This window comes from Ursus maritimus, unplaced genomic scaffold, assembly GCF_017311325.1.
Source record: "Ursus maritimus isolate PB19 unplaced genomic scaffold, ASM1731132v1 scaffold_23, whole genome shotgun sequence".
Classification (NCBI taxonomy): domain Eukaryota; kingdom Metazoa; phylum Chordata; class Mammalia; order Carnivora; family Ursidae; genus Ursus; species Ursus maritimus.
In genome coordinates, this window is record NW_024424786.1 from 45,397,826 (window position 1) to 45,413,992 (window position 16,167).

Below are 16,167 nucleotides of genomic sequence, written 5' to 3' on the forward strand. Positions count from 1 at the left end.
ACATCCATACAGCGGAATACTACTCGGCCGTAGAAAGAAACGAAGTGCGTTTATGCACAGTAACACGCTGGGCGGATCTTGAAAACCCGACGCTCAGTGGAAGAAGCCAGTCACGAGGGACCACGTACGGGCTGACGTCCCTTCTGCAACATGCCCCGAAAGGGCCAATCCTTAGGGGCAGAAAGCCGAGAGCGGTTGCTGAGGGCTTAAGGGGATGGAATGGGGGACTGGAACGTGGTGTTTAAAGGGAGCTGGGTTTCTTTTTGGGAGTGGTGAGACATGGTTCTGAAACTCTGGAAATGTAGTGAGGCCGCTGAATCGGACACTGGAAATGGCTGGATTGTACGGCACACGAATGATAACCTGATGGAGCTGTGACCGAGGAGACTGTAGGAAAGAACGTTCAGGATCTCGGGTAGGACAAAGAGCTCCTGGACTTGACCGCGAACGTACAATCCGTATACAGCATACATATACACTGGGCTTCACTGAAATTAAAATACTTGCTCTGTGAAGGACCTGGTGAGGAGAAGGACAAGGAAAACCCCAGACCAGGTGAGGACATGTACAAATGATGTAGCTGGCTTAGGACCAGTATCTAGAATAAGTACCGACTTCTCACGACTCGAGAGTTCGAAACAATGCCATTGGAGAAGGGGGAAATGCCTGGCACACCTGGGGAGTCAGAGACACAAGGGCCCAATGCGCACAAGAATGTTCCGTATCGCCAGCCCTCAGGAGGATGCAAACGCGAATCGATGAGGCAGTGCTGCACACGCGTGAGAACACGTACGTGAACACTGGCGTCTACACCAGACGCCGCAGGGGCACAGAGAAACGGGGTCACCCAACACTGCAGGAGGGGACGTGAAGCCGGGACAGCCGCGTGGGACAACGGCTTTGCCGTGTCCAGAAGACCTACTCGGCACGGGCCCCCCCGGGCCTGGTCCCGGAGAAACGACATCACATTTGCACAAAAGCCCACTTCCGTGGGTGCTCACGCCAGCTGTGTCTGTATTCGTTTTCCGGGGGCCGTGGTCATAAATCAGCACAAACTCGGTGGCTTAAAATGACGCAAATGATTCTTCCGCAATTCTGAGGGGTTGTCCCAGAAGTCGGAAACGAATGTCTGGGGCAAGGTGGTTCCTTGCGGCGGCTTTCAGGGGGACCCGCTTCCCAGCCTTCCCCTCCCTCCGGAGCTGCCTGTTTTCCATAGCGGGCAGCGCTTCCTCACACCCATGCCACGTCTTCTCCCCTGCTTCTGGGGACATGTCCTATCCTCTCCTGTTGTCCAACCCCCTGTGACTCCCTCCTGCAAGGACATTTATGACGACATGCCCCCCCCGGGATAATCCAGGATCACCCCCTAATCTCAATATTCTTAATGTAAGCATGTAGGCGGTGTCCCCTTCCCCATAAGGCAACGGTCCCCGGTTCTAGGAGTTAGGACTTCAGTGCGTTGGGGGCTGTTATTCAGCCTCCCAGAATTTGTAAGAGCTCCGCGCTGGGAACCCCCCAGCCGTCCGTCAGCAGGCGAGCAGTCAAACCAACTGGTGTGTCCACGCCACGGAGGGCCGCTAGGCGACACCCATCACCGAGCTGCAGATACACACAGACTACACGAATCTAAGTGTTACGCTACATCGAGAGGGCCGATTCCAAACACTCGAGTGCTGCATGGTCCATTTATACGCATTCTTGAAATGATGAAGTTATGGGAGTGGTGTCAAGGGATTAAGGGGGGCAGGAGTGGGAGGGAGGTAGGTGTGGCTGCGAAGAAACCACACCAGGGATCCCTGACACAGGATGGCTGTCTCAGCGTCACCGTCCTGGTTGTGAACTGGACTCTGGTTTCCAATGACGAGACCACCAGGGCAACACTGTAAAGGGTCTGTGGGATCTCTGTTTTCTCTTACAGTTGCATCTGAATGTCTGAAAAGACAAAGTTTAATGTTCAGAAATGGGCCAAAGATCCAAATAGACATTTCACCGAAGAAGATACGTAACTGGTCAACGAGCATATGAAAAAATTCCAAGCATCGGTAGTTACCAGGGAAGCATGAATCAAAGCCACAGCGAGATGCCCGAGGGGCTAGAATAAGGACAGCAAACGACAGGAAATAGTAATAAGGCTCCAGATAAATAGAAGCCCTCACAGGTTGTCGGTGGGAATGTAAGTGGCACATCCATTTTGGAAAGCAGCCTGGCAATTCCTGCAGAAGGGAGACACAGAGTTGCCGTCCGAGCCGTTCCGCAGCAGGACGAGGGAAGGCGTGCACACAGCTCACAACCACATGTATAATTGCCACAAAACAGCGTGACAAAGTCCCTCAGCGGGTAGGTGGGTGAGCAAAAACGTGGCTGTCCCCACAATGAACACTTCCCAGCGAGAAGAAGGACCGGGATAGTTTCAGGTGCTAGAGTGTGGATGAACCTCGAACACGTGCTGAAAGCAGCCAGGAAGACAAAGCTTACATTTTCTACGATTGTCCAGAGCAGGCCTGTCCAGGGCCTGCGGTGGCCGCAGGAGGGGTGGCTGGGGCCGGACGGGGGGACGAGGATGGACTGCGTGGGGGCGCGGCGGGTCTGACGGTGGGGTGGGGTGTTCCTCACCTAGATTGTGCTGATGATTGCATAAGCCAGCAAATTTCCTGGAATTACACTGAAAATGGGTGAATTTAATGGTACGTAAATTATACCTCCATGAAGTGGTGTTTTAAAAAACAAGTAAAAAAAAAATGAAGCCTACGGAACTAATTTTCAAATGAGTGACATAACCACACTGAACGGAGAGAGAAGGGGAAGAGAGGGAGAGAGGAGAAAATCACTATTCCAAGCACTTGGAGACCATGGTACTTGATTAAACAACCTTAATCTTGAGGGGAGGGAGCAGAGAATCACAAACAAGCCAGCAGGTGCGGTTTGACAGCAGCAAGGACAAAGACTAAGAAAACATTCAGAGCATTGTGAGCAGTGAGTCTGTGTGCTGATGGGGGCCGGGAGGCAGGCATCTCACTGGGGAGGAAGAAGGCTTGCAGGTTAGGGATGCCCAGCGTGGACACAGGAGAAGGAGGGACACGGGCGTGGGCTCCAGGTTTCCCCAGGGGCGTCTCGGTACGCACGTGTGTATTTGCACGCACATCCATTTGTGTTCATCTCCTGAGCTCTGTGCACAGAAGGGCCAAGAAGAAAAGATGCCTAGTAGCAACAGGCACACCCCATGCCCAGATTCTGGTTTCCAGTAATTTCACCCCCCGTTAAAAAGAACCAGAGCTCTTTGGAAAATTGGCGGACTCCGGGGCTGGAGCAGAGTGTGCGTGAAACAAGCCCGAGTCTTGTTTTACCAGAGCATAAAGAAATGCTAAAAAACAAACAACCCCCAAAATGTGAGCATGTCACAAGGGCAGAGAAGCCAGCTTGAAAGGGTTTCCACCAGCCAAATCTGGGACGATGTGATTAGCGAAATAATTAAGGGCAGTAAGAATTATCGTACAAAAATCCATGATCCCATGCATATAGATAATAAGTCAACAGAAGTAAATAAATGGGGGAGAAGGAGAGTTTTTCCCACAGTACAAGTTGAGATGCTTTCCCTTGGAATGCCGTTCTCACTGGGCACATTTCAGTACTTTTGTGGAAGTGTGCTTGGGCTGGAAAACCATCATTTTGCAATCCCCCTCATAAAGACTGGTTCCAGGAAGCCTCTAAATCCAGGAGACATTTTTTAATAAGCAACAGGATATGTTCATGGCTTTAGATTATTTCCCCCAGTTGCTTATCAGCTACAAAGCACCGTAGCATGACTCTTTGATGGGCGATTAAAGCTGTACCACCAGTGAGGGGTGGGGGGCATCATGTGCCTCAGGGTGGGTCCCCCCAAGAAGGACACCCTGTCACTGACGGGACGTTCCAGCTAGGAAGGCACAACCCAAATCCAACCACAGGGAAACATCCAGCAAACCCCCCCAGCAAGGGCAGGACAGTCACCCTCAGAAGCCTGAACATTGTAAGAGGCAGAGCCCGGGCATGTTCCAGAATAAAGAAGGCCAGAGAGCTGGACCCCCGGGCCCCAGACTGGACGCTGGCCCGGAGGGGCAAGTGTGTGAAAGGCACGGCCGTAGCGGGTGGTCGAGGAGGTGAAGGGACAGGATCCACGTCTGCGAGTGGAGGCTGAGACGTGTGCCGTCACTTTAGAAGGGGGTCCCTTTATTTTTAGGGAATACCCAGCAGGAGGTTTAAGGGCAAAGGTCTGAGAGCACGTGACTTATGTGGCAATGGCTCGGCAACCAGCCATGTGACTGCACGCACTGAAAGGGGTCCACACAGTCAAGGTCACGGGGGCAAACTATTAACCACCAGCAAGTGTCAGATTAAAGAGCATGTGAATGTTTTCAATCTTATTCGTATTCTTGCTATTTTTCTGTAGTTCAAAATCATTTCCAAATAAACAGTTAAAGAAACCCCAAACCTCCAACAGTTCAGCCCAGAGGTCTTCAACCGGGAGTGGTTGCCTCCCCCCCAACAAGGGACACTCAGCAGTACCTAGAAACGTTCTGCTTGTCACAACAGCGGCGGTGCCGCTAGTCGCTTCAAGAGGCCAGGCTGCCACCCGCCATCCCACGGTGCCCACGGCAGCCCCTCCACCAAGCCTGACCTGGCCCCAAATGTCAGCGGGGCCACCGGGGAGAAGGCCTGCTTCCCTTGGCTGATGAGAGAGAACGCTGCCTTGCCACGGACGGCTGGAGGGATGCCGGGAAGGGGAGCCCCACCTGCAGAAGGGTGAGGCCAAGCAGTGCCCACTGAGGCCAGGAATGCCCCTGTTCCTATGTGAAGGGCGGAGCTGAGGCCCTGAGACCCAGAGTCCTGAGTGCTCTGCCCCCGCACCGCCGAATGTGACCTTGGGAGAAGGGGCCACGAAGGAGGTCAGGCTCCAGTAAGCTGCTCTTGTCGTCCCTACTCCAGTGCAGCCGGTGTCCCCATCAAAGCAGGAGTTGCACAGACACTGAGGACAGACTGTGAGGACAGCAGAGACGTGGCCCTGGCCAGCGCAGGACAGAGGAGCCCTGGCCACACCTCGATCCCGGCTTTCCGCCTCCCGGGCGGCAGCGGAAACTTCTGCTGCTCAAGCCACACGGTCTGTAGTAGTTTGTTACGTGGCCTCCAGCAAACTAATACCTCCAGCCATTAGCCCAGAGAAACGGAAGGACTTGTACGTGGGGTTCGAGGGAGGTTTCTGGAAGGTTGGCCCAAACCTGAAGCAAAGGAGATTCCTGGCAGTGGGAGAGGCTGTGGTTCATGCCCACGTGGGGGACGAAGGAGACATCGAAAATCTCGGGACGCACTGCCCTAGCAGCCTTGGAGGGAGTCTCACCGCACGGAACTGAAGGGGGACAGGCAAGAAAGCGGGCGTGCCATGTCCCCGTGCTTGGACATCAGGGACCAGCCCGTTACAGCAGGAGCACGGGGAAAACCGGAATAAGCCCTGGACTACTCACTCGGGTCCCAGAGGGGAGGACACCACGCAAACAAGGAAGAAAGGACTCACCAAAGCCTGCACATCAGCCCCAGGGGCAGAGTTCGAGGTGTAAAGATTATAAAACAACACAATTTTAAGAAACTGGAAAAGAAAGATCACCCCCAAGAGTCGTGGTGCGAGGAGCCGGGGCAGAGGGTGCTGCTGGGCAGGGCAGGAGGCCGGAGGCTCCGGGAAGCCGGAGACACACAGGCCCCGGGTGGGCATTCACATGTTCCAACTCGCTTGGTCAACACCACAGTCCTGGGCGTGGCCCTGCCAGGATCCCCCTTTCACGGGTGCAGAAACTGAGGCCCAGAGAAGGCAGGAGCTGGCTCAGGGTCGCCCAGGAGAGAATGGCAGAACCGCCTGGCTGCCAGGCTGTGCTCAGACCCACCCCGCGAGCCTGCCACTTGACTTCTAAAGAAAAAATTGTACAGGAAGGAGCATCTAGTTTTCCTGTGTTAGAATTTGGCAGAATTCGGTGTTAGATTCTGAATCAGTAACAACAGCCAGGAAAGGTGGGACAGAGCTGAGTGCTGCCGTGAGCGCACACACGCGTGTGTGCCCGTGTGTGCGACCCGTCGCAATGTAGGTTTTCTCTGTGCGTACAAATGCAAGTCTGTGTTTTGCAGATAGAGAATATATCCTCACTTAGGCCCGTGGAACATTTACAAAAGCAGGCGTTCATGTTCGTACTTGGACACAGAGAAAATCTTTACAGGAAAAATGCAACTATTTCAAAGGCCATATCTTCTCCCTATAAGCCTGTTAAATTAGAAACTGTAACAGAGATAAACAACGTTCTGCTTGAAAAGTGAGAAAACGTTTCTTCAGATGAAAGAGAAAGTCAAAACGTAAAATAAACACGCTCGAGAAAGCGAAGACAAGGAACGCATTTCATAGCAGGATCCACGCCCCAGCGAACCCTGCCCTCAGACGAAAGCATCTAACTTCTAAAACATCTTGAAGAAGAGACACTTTCAACCAACCATTACTCTCAGGGTTTTTAAAAAGTGAATTAATCCAAGAGAGGGAATTAATAGATATAAAAGCCCAAGTTGGGGAAACAGAAAACAGAAAAGCAAAAAGGTAGCTTTTGAATAAGGAAGTACATATATAATAAGATAAAATGGATCCACCTCTCATGAGATTGGGGGGAGCGGGGGGTGGGGGGGACAGCAAAACCCAACAAGCTAAAAGCTCGGGGAGAAACAAAGGGCTGACCAAGAGGGAAGAACATCAAATCACTGGAAGTAACTTTGTTGCTACCAAGTGGCAACATAATGACAAGCCTCGAGGATTAAATAGCAATGAATACATTACCCCAAGAGAGGCAGCACGGTGCTTTAGAACAAATTAGCATAAAACAGACTAAAAAGAGATTAAAGATCTCCTTTAGCACATGCACCAGGCCAGATGGTTTTACAGCTTTGCTGGGCTGTTGAGCCTCAGAGAAGGTGATTCCAGCATTCTTTTCAGGCTGTCCCGGGACACAGGGAGAGGTCGGCGGAGCTCCCTCTCCTCAAACACTGTATCAGCACACATGCTGGCCCATCTCCTCCTCTCCCCAGCCCGCGGTGCGGGCAGTCAGGGATGCCTTCCCTCGGCGCCGAGGGGACAGGCTCGCGGGGCTGGTGGCTGTTGGATGCACAGACGACACTCCCCAGGCAGAGCCCCACTCAGGGATGCTGCTGGCTTGCCATAGTTTGCTATTTAACGACTGCAGAGATCAGTCCCCTGATCACGGGTCATTTTGCAAATGTGCAACCTGAGTGCAGAATACATTTCTGGAAGGGTGGAAGGGCACGTGCATCTTGCATTTTCATGCAAATTGCCTTACGTGACTCCATAGCGCCTGCACCCCGATATCCTCCTGGCACCTATGCCTGAGCTTGGGGTTTCCAAGCACACTGGCCCACGGAGGACAACCCGTCACAGAAGTCAAGCCCCCAGGGCTTTAATTAACATTTCTGTGATCATAGCTGATGTTATCAGCATCCGCTCATCTGTGAGAATCTTAGTATCTCCTTTTTCTAGAATCGTGTTTATATCTCTCATCCTTTGGTCTCCAGGACTTTGAGTTTCCCGACAGCCTGAGGAAATTCGCCCCATGTGTATATGAGCGGCTACTATTTTCCCCAGATGATCATTTAAAAAAATTATTTGGGGTATTTTTTGCTATGTAAAATATTTCTATGTCTTTTTTTCATGGAGGCGTAATGGGCGTATAACAAACGCCCGTGTTTGAAGTGTACAGCTGCGGTAACTTTGGACCCGTGAAACCATCGACACGATCAGGATCGTGGACATACACATCACCCCCTGGGTCTCTCTCGGGCCTTCTGGGCTCTCCCCGTCCGATCCTGATCCCCGTCCCCACGCTCCCCAGGACAGCCGCCTGGCCTGCCGTCATTCTAGACCAGTCTGCAATTCCTAGAGTTTCACACAAATAAGGAACTCTGTACGCTTTTCTCCCCCTTTCCTTTTCTTTCCTTTCTTTCTCTTTCTTTCCTTCTTTCCTTCCTTCCTCCCTTCTTCTTTCTTTCCTTTTCTTTTCTTTTTCTTTCTCCCCCCCCCCGGCTTCTTTCACTCCTCATAATTATTCTGCTGTTTCTCCAGGCTGCTGTGTGTGTTCGTGGCTCATTCTTTGCTCTGAGTGGCAGTGCATCACCATGTGGGGACGCCACGATGTAAAAACATTCTGTCGGATGTTGATGGGCATGTGCAATGTCTCCATGAAATGCTCTGAACGGATCCCACGAGCCCTTGTCAGCATGCGTGTCTGTTCTTGTTTCTCCTGGACACACGCTGAGGAACAGAAGGGCCGGACGACGCGGCAGGTGCACATACAACATTTTAAGAAACTCCCAGACTGATTTCCACAGCGGCACCGTGGGCCGTTCCGCCGGGTGTGCATGAGGGCGCCAGCGCCACGTCCCAGGCACACCTGTGTGCAGGTGGTGGCATCTTCTCTGGTCCAGTCACCGCACTTGGTAAAATGACCTTAATTTTACCCAATATAATAATTGTGTAGTAACATCTCATTGCATTTTTCTTTTTTAAGATTTTACTTATTTGTTTGACAGAGAGGGAGGGAACACAAGCAGGGTAAGTGGCAGGCAGAGGGAGAGGGAGAAGCAGGCTCCCTGCCCAGGCAGCCTGATGCGGGGCTGGATCCTAGGACCCTGAGATCATGACCTGAGCCGAAGGTAGACGCTTAACGACTGAGCCACTCAGGCGCCTCTTAGTGTAGTTTTAATTTGCATTTCCCTAATAACTAACAATATTGAATATATTCTCTTGTGCTTACCCGGTTCTCTTCTTTTTTAAAAAACATTTTATTTATTTATTTGAGAGAGAGAGAGCATGAGCACAAGCGAGGTTGGGGGGGGAGGCAGAGGGAGAAGCAGGCTCCCCGCTGAGCAGGGAGCCAGATGCAGGCGGGGCTGGATCCCAGGACCCGGGATCATGGCCTGACCAAAGGCAGACGCTTCACTGACTGAGCCACCAGGCGCCCGTTTCTCTTCTTTGATGAGCGTCTGTTTAAACCTTTTGCCTGTTTTTATTTGTCTTATTACTCAGCCATAAGCATCCCTCTTATATTCTGGACACAAATCCTTTATCAGATGGATGATTGAAAATATTTTCAAAGCCCCCGTCTGGGCTTTATCTTTTCATCCTCTTAATACCGTCTTTCAAAGAGAGGTTTTTAATTTTGAAAAGTCCAACTGGTTGGTTCTTATCATGGCTCATGCTGCTGGTGTCATGTTCAAGAAGCTTAGCTCTCAAAGGCACAGACATTGTCTCCTGCGCCTTCTTCTGTAACTTTTAGGCTTCTATTTCCGTGATAAATTTTGAGTTGATTCTTGTATATGATGCACGATGGGGCTCCAAGTGTGCTGTTCGGCAGACGGACGCTCTCGTTGTTCCCAGGCTCGTTGTCGAAACTACCATCCGTTCCCCAACAAACCACCTTTGCGCCTCTGTCGCAAGTCACCTGTGCCTGTGCATGTAGGTCTGTCCAGACTCTATTCTGTTCGTCATTCTATTTACTTATCTCCAAGCTAGTGCTAGTCCTCTAACTTTTTTGGTTTTCAAACGCTGTTTTGGAACTTCAGTCATTTCCATGCAAATTTCAGACCCGGCTCATTAGCTTCCACCAAATGCCTGGTGGGATTCTGACGGCTACGCACTGAGTTCGGACAGGAACGTGGGGGCTGGTGATACGGCGCATGGCGCCCCTCTCCCCGGACCTGGGGATACTGTGACTCCTCCCAGCAACGCTTGATGGTCTCCAGGGCTCAGCACTCATCTTTTGTCAGGTTGTTCTCTGACTATTTCATGTTTTTGATGTTACAGTAAGTGGTATTTTTTTTTTAACAGTTCTATTTATTTATTTGAGAGAGAGCGAGTGTGAGTGGAGAGAGGGGCAGAGGGAGAGGGAGACACAGACCTGCGCTGAGCTGAGCACCCCAATGTGGGCCTGGATCCCAGGACCCCAGGATCAAGACCTGAGCCGAAGACAGATGCTTCACTGACTGAGCCACTCAGGTGTCCCAGGAAGTGGTATTTTTTAAAATTTTGACTTCAGACTATTTGCTGCCAGACGTAGAGGCAGAATGGACGTTTGCATGTGGCCCTGGCTCCGCTCACACGCTCGATCTGTGGTCATCGCGCATGTGCTCCAGGGGTTCCACACGCAGAACTGCGCCACCTGCAAACAGGGCTTTACCTCTGCCTTTCCAACCTAGACGTCTGCAATGTCTTTCTTGACTGTTCCGCTGGCTCGAACCTCCAGGTTCATGTGGACTAGGAGTGATAAGAGCAGGCATCCTTGTGGTGTCCCGGATCTCAAGGGGACGGCAGCCCCCCCTTTCCTCGTGAAGTGTCCTAGCTGCAGCTTACGTGTTGACATACGCACAGAGCCAGCTCCTTTGTATTCTCCACCTGCGGAGAACTGTTGTTGTAATGTAGATAATGGGGGGCTGACCCGGACCCTGGTGCGGAGCCAGGAGGGGGCCTGGGACCCTTCTCGGCCCAGGTGAGACAGACCTGGGGTAACAGAAGCCCTGTTCTGGTCCCCTGAAGTCGGTGCCGGGCCTCGTCCCCAAGGTCCCCTGGGACAGCTCCCAGAGTAAGTTGGGGGCACATTACAAACACGCTCCTGGGCTCCCTGTAGGCCCTGTGACTCAGAGTCTCTGGAGGTAGCCTCTGAAATTCTCCTGCTGATTCAGGGGGGCTCCAGGGCAGTTCTGACCTGGAGTGGCACCCCCAGCCCTCTGCCAGCGGGGAGCTCATGGCCTCCCATGCCGGGGACACTCTTTCTGTCACCAAGACGAGGACTTCTGCTTCCAGCAGTAACCTGATGCTATCAAAGGCCTCTCTCTACAAACTCCCACATAGGCTCGCTGAAATGACAAATGTCTTCTATGGACTCGGCTGAGGGTGTCCCCCAGGACCACGAGTGGAGCAGCGGCCACAACGCAGACCATGCGTGTGGGCAGTCCCAGGCATCCGCTCACCTGAGGAGCACAGCGTGGCCTGGATGAAGAGCCGGGCCTGGGACCAGCACGAGGCAAGAAGTGAGGACAGAGACTCCCCATGTGAACCTGGGCCTCCAGAAAGGCGGAGAGAAAGGCGGAGGGCAGACTCGAATCACAGAAACGATGCAAAACGTACCAACCAGCAAAACCAGGTGTGGCAGATGCAGAGAAAAGAGAAAATCAGTTTGTTTTGGCCTGTGTTCGTGGAGCATGAGTGAGAAGCCTCCTCTTGCTACTTGGGGATGGGCTCGTTCTCACGAGAGACCGGGCCTGCACTTACACCACGCGGCTGTCTAGAAAATCCCACACCACAAACGTTCTGGAGGGGTTTACTGGGTCACCCCGTCCACGGGTGATGACATCATAGCATGGATGATGGTGTCGTGTCATGGATGATGATGTGATGGCATGGACGATGACATCATGGCACGGGGGATAACATTGTGACACAGATGATCATGCCATGTCATGGATGATGATGTCATGACACGGATGATGGCGTCGTGCCACGGATGATGATGTCATGTCATGGATGATGACGTCGTGGCACGGATGATGACGTTATGGCACGGATGATGACGTCATGGCACGGATGATGATGTCATGGATGATGACATCGTGGCACGGATGATGACATAAACATGTTCACGTGACTGAGAAATTCAAAGTTGTAGACTATGAGGAAGATACAAGCTGCGAAGACCAAGCCAATCAAGCCCGCACACAAGGAGGCACAGGTGTGAGAAAATGTGAGGGCCTCGAAATTAAAATCTCAGCAGGTGACTAACCAGGGGATCAGACACGTCGAACAGCCAGCAAACTGGGAAGCCGCCGCCAAGAAGGCGCCGGGGCGACTGAGCAGGAACATATTAGGGACAGCCAAAGGGACAGAGCGAGACGGCCAAGTCGACGCTTCCAGGCAGACCAGAGCCAACAGGGGAGGCGATCACTTGTGACAGGTTTGTGCTAACGGGCACAGTGGGTGGGAGACACGAGCCCGCAGACCCAGGGATCGCCGCGGACGGCGGGGTGGGGAGGGCGAACCCCGACCTTCCACAGTGGTACAGCCCAGCACTAGAGTCCAAGGAAGGCACCGGAAGCCCCAGAGTGGGACGGTCACCTCCTCGGGGTGGCCGAGGAGCAGGACAGCACGCCGCGTGTTCAGAGGGAATCCGTATCTCAACCCGTCGTCTCTTCCCCAGCTAGACTGTCACCCAACAGCAAAGACAAAATACGAAATTTCAGACAAAAACCGAGTTGACTGTCAACAGACCTTCCCTGAAGGAACTAGTGAAAGACCTTCAGGAAGAAAGACGTTAAATCCAAACTGAGGCAGAAACCCAGCAAATCTGTCGGTAGATGTAAGCAAGTCTCGACTGCAGACAAGTGATGACTCGGAGGACAGTTTAAAAAGGCAAAACCCAAACACGGGCGATGGCAGCCTGGGTGAGGGGCTCGGGGTGGCATCTGGCGGAGCACTGCCAGACCCTGGAGGCGCAATGGCTGCCAACTGAGGGGAGGGAGAGAGGCAAGGCCTGGAGGGTGCGGCCGGGGGCACAGCGCCGGCTGCAGACCGTGCCCCACGAGTTAGGCTCAAGAGCGCCGGCTCTTCCGTGAACGCACCGCGAGCGGGAGCAGCAAGCCCCCCGCCCCGCCCCCCTGCAGGCCAGACTGTGCGTCAGCATGTCCCCAGCTCGGCTGCCTGGACTCGTTCGCCCTTGACGGGTTTGTGATGGGAAGGGAAGGCCTCTCTTTGCCGGGTGCCCCCACCGTCTCCCACTCTGCCCTGCCCTTGGGGGTCGCACCCACGCTGCCTAGGTCTGCAGGCCCCTCCTGCTGGCCTTGGCTCCTCCGACCCCCAGCCCCACAGGGCCCGTGGCACTTCAGCCACTGGCCTGGCCTCTGGCTCATTCTGCCTGCTCCCCATCCACACCACTGTGGGTGAGGCTCAGGGAACACAAAGCTGACCGTGGCCACCCCTGCTCTGTGGACTTCCAGGGCCTGGCCCGTCCGATGCCTGCAGGCTCCCGGGCCCCTCTCCGTCCAGTTTCATAAAGGAGGGTCACATCGGCCCCGCACGCCAGGAGTCCACAAATGCCTCTCCACCGGGAAGGCGGACTCACTCCCACCTGGCATGAGGAAAGCAGGTGGCGTGCCCAGGTCGGGGGCTACGTGGAGCGGCAGAGGCATGGCTGTCCCCCACAGCACCTCCATCCTGGCTGCTCCTCTCCCCCCCAACCCCAGCTGGCTCTACCCAGCACTGACACCGCCGGGCGCTCGTTCCCCAGATGCCCACATGCTTGGCTTCCTTGCTATGGCCCCTCTTCCTCCCGGGATGCCAAGGAGCCCTGCCCCCCCACCCCGGGGCCTCGGGCGGGCCCTGCATGGAGTGGGCTCCTGACCGCAGATCCTGGTGACCAGGACAATGAGCAGCTGGGGGTCTGGAACCTACATAAGGATGGGAGCCTGGAGGGCAGGGCTCCTGCATCCATGCTGCCTGTTGCCATCACAGGTTCTCCCACGGCCAGTTAGGGCCTTTGCCGTGAACGCGGGAGGCCTGCCCAGGGACTACAGTGGTGCAGACAAGGCTCTGGAAGCCATGAATGTGGGTGGGCAGCCCTTCTGAGGACCCTAGGTGTCACAGGACAGAAGCCCAGAGACGCCGTGGGCTCGAGACACGGAGAGAAACCACAGAGGAGGGGGCCTGTGTGCAGGCCAGTGCTGGGAAGGAAAGAGCACCTGTCTCACACGTCCCTTCGCACACCTGGACCGGGCACGCGGGTGAGGCTCCCGCACAAGGCCTGGATCCGGCCGGGGATGGAATTCAGCACGGCTGCTCGCGCCCTGCCTGCCGCGCAGGGGCTGGCGCTGCAGGCCCTTCCCAGGGACGGCGTCTGCCCAGGGAGGAGGCCTCTCCTCCCCCACCAGGGCTCTGGAGAGCCTCAGCCGCCACCCCCAGGCTGGGGGCCACGCGGGGCCCCCGGGGGCCAGGCTGACAGCTCAGGCTCCAGCAGCCACGGCCCGGGCTGGGCTGACTTATCGCGTCGGCGGGAAAGCAAAACTCCTCCGTGCAAAAGCATTCCACAAAGGGGGTCTGACTTCCCTGCTCTCGTGCCTCATTACCATTCCGCAGGCGTCCCCGGGCACTTAATAACAGCAAACAGTCTGAATGCAGCGCCCCGCATTCAGCAAACAGCCAGAGATGCTTCTCCCCACGCCCGACCTGCCCATTAGCATTTGTGGAGAGCCCCCATCTGCATTGCGACAATAGTCCTGTCCCTGGATCCGGAGTTGGGGGGGGGCACGGGCATTTGTTGGCACAATTAATTGTCCCTTGTACCCACTCCGGGGGGCGGGCGGGGAGCGTGTCCTGGGGGCTCACCAGTGAAGTGGCCAGATTCAGGCCAGAGCGGAATCCTGACCGCATGGGATGGGGCCACTGTGGCACAGTGCCCAGCAGGGTGGGCACCCTGGCCTGGTCCACAGGCAGCCCCAAGGCACAGAGAGCAGTCTCAGCCCCTTTCTGGAATACTTTCCGCCCTGCTGCCAGGGGACTGGGACCACATGCAGGGGGACGCATCAGGGGTCAGCCGCCTGAGAACCAAGCACTTGGCGGGCCGGCCACCCGTAAGCACAAAGCGTCAGGAACAATGTGAGCTTGTCCCTCTCTGCCACAGTTGAGACAGTGACACTCCCTTACAGCCGCCAGTAAGCTGGCATGCTCCAGTGGGTGCCGGGAAGAGCCCCAGAAGGGGGAGATGGACACAGAAATGCCCGAAAAGCGAAGACACACGGTGTCGAGGAAGGGGACGAGTGTGGGTGCAGAGAGCTGGCTCTGGAGGCCCCGTCCTCTCTCCACCAGGAAGGGGGGGGGTCAACACGTACGGGCCGCCTCCTTTCTGCCAGCCATGGGGCGCCAGACACACAGCACGACTGAGGCGGGGCCTGGCGCCTGGCACCCAGCAGCCCAGAGCGTAGAACAGAGCAAGAGGAAGGGTCCCTCCAGGGTGGGGTCCCACCTCCTCAGAAGGACCTGCTTGCGCCGTGGTGGGGGGCAGGACGTCGCCAGGCAGACACTAGGTCAGCAGGAGCCGAGTGCCCATCCCCGTTCCCCGCTGCCACCCGGGGCGCAGGCTTCTCACCAGAGCTGTCACAGTTGTCCACGGAGAAGTGGTCCAGCCTCCGCTCCTCTGAGACAGGCTCGCACGTGATGTGGGGGACCGTGAGCATCTTCTCTCCAGGATTCACCCCGTTGTCCTTGTCCAGTTTGAACTTCTTTCTCTTTACCTGAAATGACAGGCAATAAGCCAGCGGTTCCTGGGCGTCCACTGGCCCCAGAGCCCCTTGGCAGCCCCGCTGAGCACCTGCCAGGGAACCAGGTCTCAGGGGCCAAGCTCCAGCCCTTTCGCACGCAGACAGGGAGGGCCGCGGCACTGCAGAGCTGCCAGGGGTCCCGTGGGGGGCTTGGCACAGGCGCTGCCCGGGAGCTCGGCCTGAGGGATGAGCAGGCAGGAAGCTGGCAAACAGGTAAACATTCGAGAGATCACCAGGGCACGTGCCGACAAGGGCCGCCAGGAGTGCCAGCATGGGGTGGGGCAGCTGGCGGATGGCCTGGGGCTGGCAAAGGCCGCTCTGAGGAGGTGATGTGGAGGTGGGGGAGTCTGGGAGGGGGTTGGGCACAGGGAACAGAGGGTGCAGGGCTTCGGGGGATAGCTGGCCTCCGGGAGAGCTGGGTACCACCAAGCAAGTGTGGGCACATGGGCCACCCTCCTTCACCACACCAGCCAATCACGACATCCTTGCCCAAAGCTTGCCCAAACCCCTGCACCGTGATCTCAAGGCCTTCTTCCCCGAGCTGGGGTGCCACCTCTGTGCTGACCGACACCCACCGTGCCCAGTAGAGAAAGCCAGACATCAGGGTCCTCTCGAGAGCCTTCTCTCCCAGCGCTGGACAGAACCCAGCCTGTTCTGCACCCTGGGGCTCCCCCTCCAGGCCCCCCACAGCCCTGGCCTTGCAGCAGCAGTCCCACATGTCCCTGGAGCCAAGGGACCCTGGGGTGGCAGGGCCCGGCACACGCTCCCCCCCCCCCCCGGGCCCAGAGTGGTGCT

General features: G+C 55.5%; 1 protein-coding gene across 1 annotated transcript in view; it reads right to left on the reverse strand.

The window, feature by feature from the left end:
* The window catches only part of KCNQ1 (potassium voltage-gated channel subfamily Q member 1), a 334,785-nt gene that overhangs the window by 220,760 nt on the left and 97,858 nt on the right, over positions 1–16,167 (reverse strand). Inside the window, exon 10 of the mRNA XM_040639632.1 lies at positions 15,201–15,345. Coding sequence (XP_040495566.1) covers positions 15,201–15,345 — 145 coding nt within the window. The remainder of the gene's footprint in view (positions 1–15,200; positions 15,346–16,167) is intronic.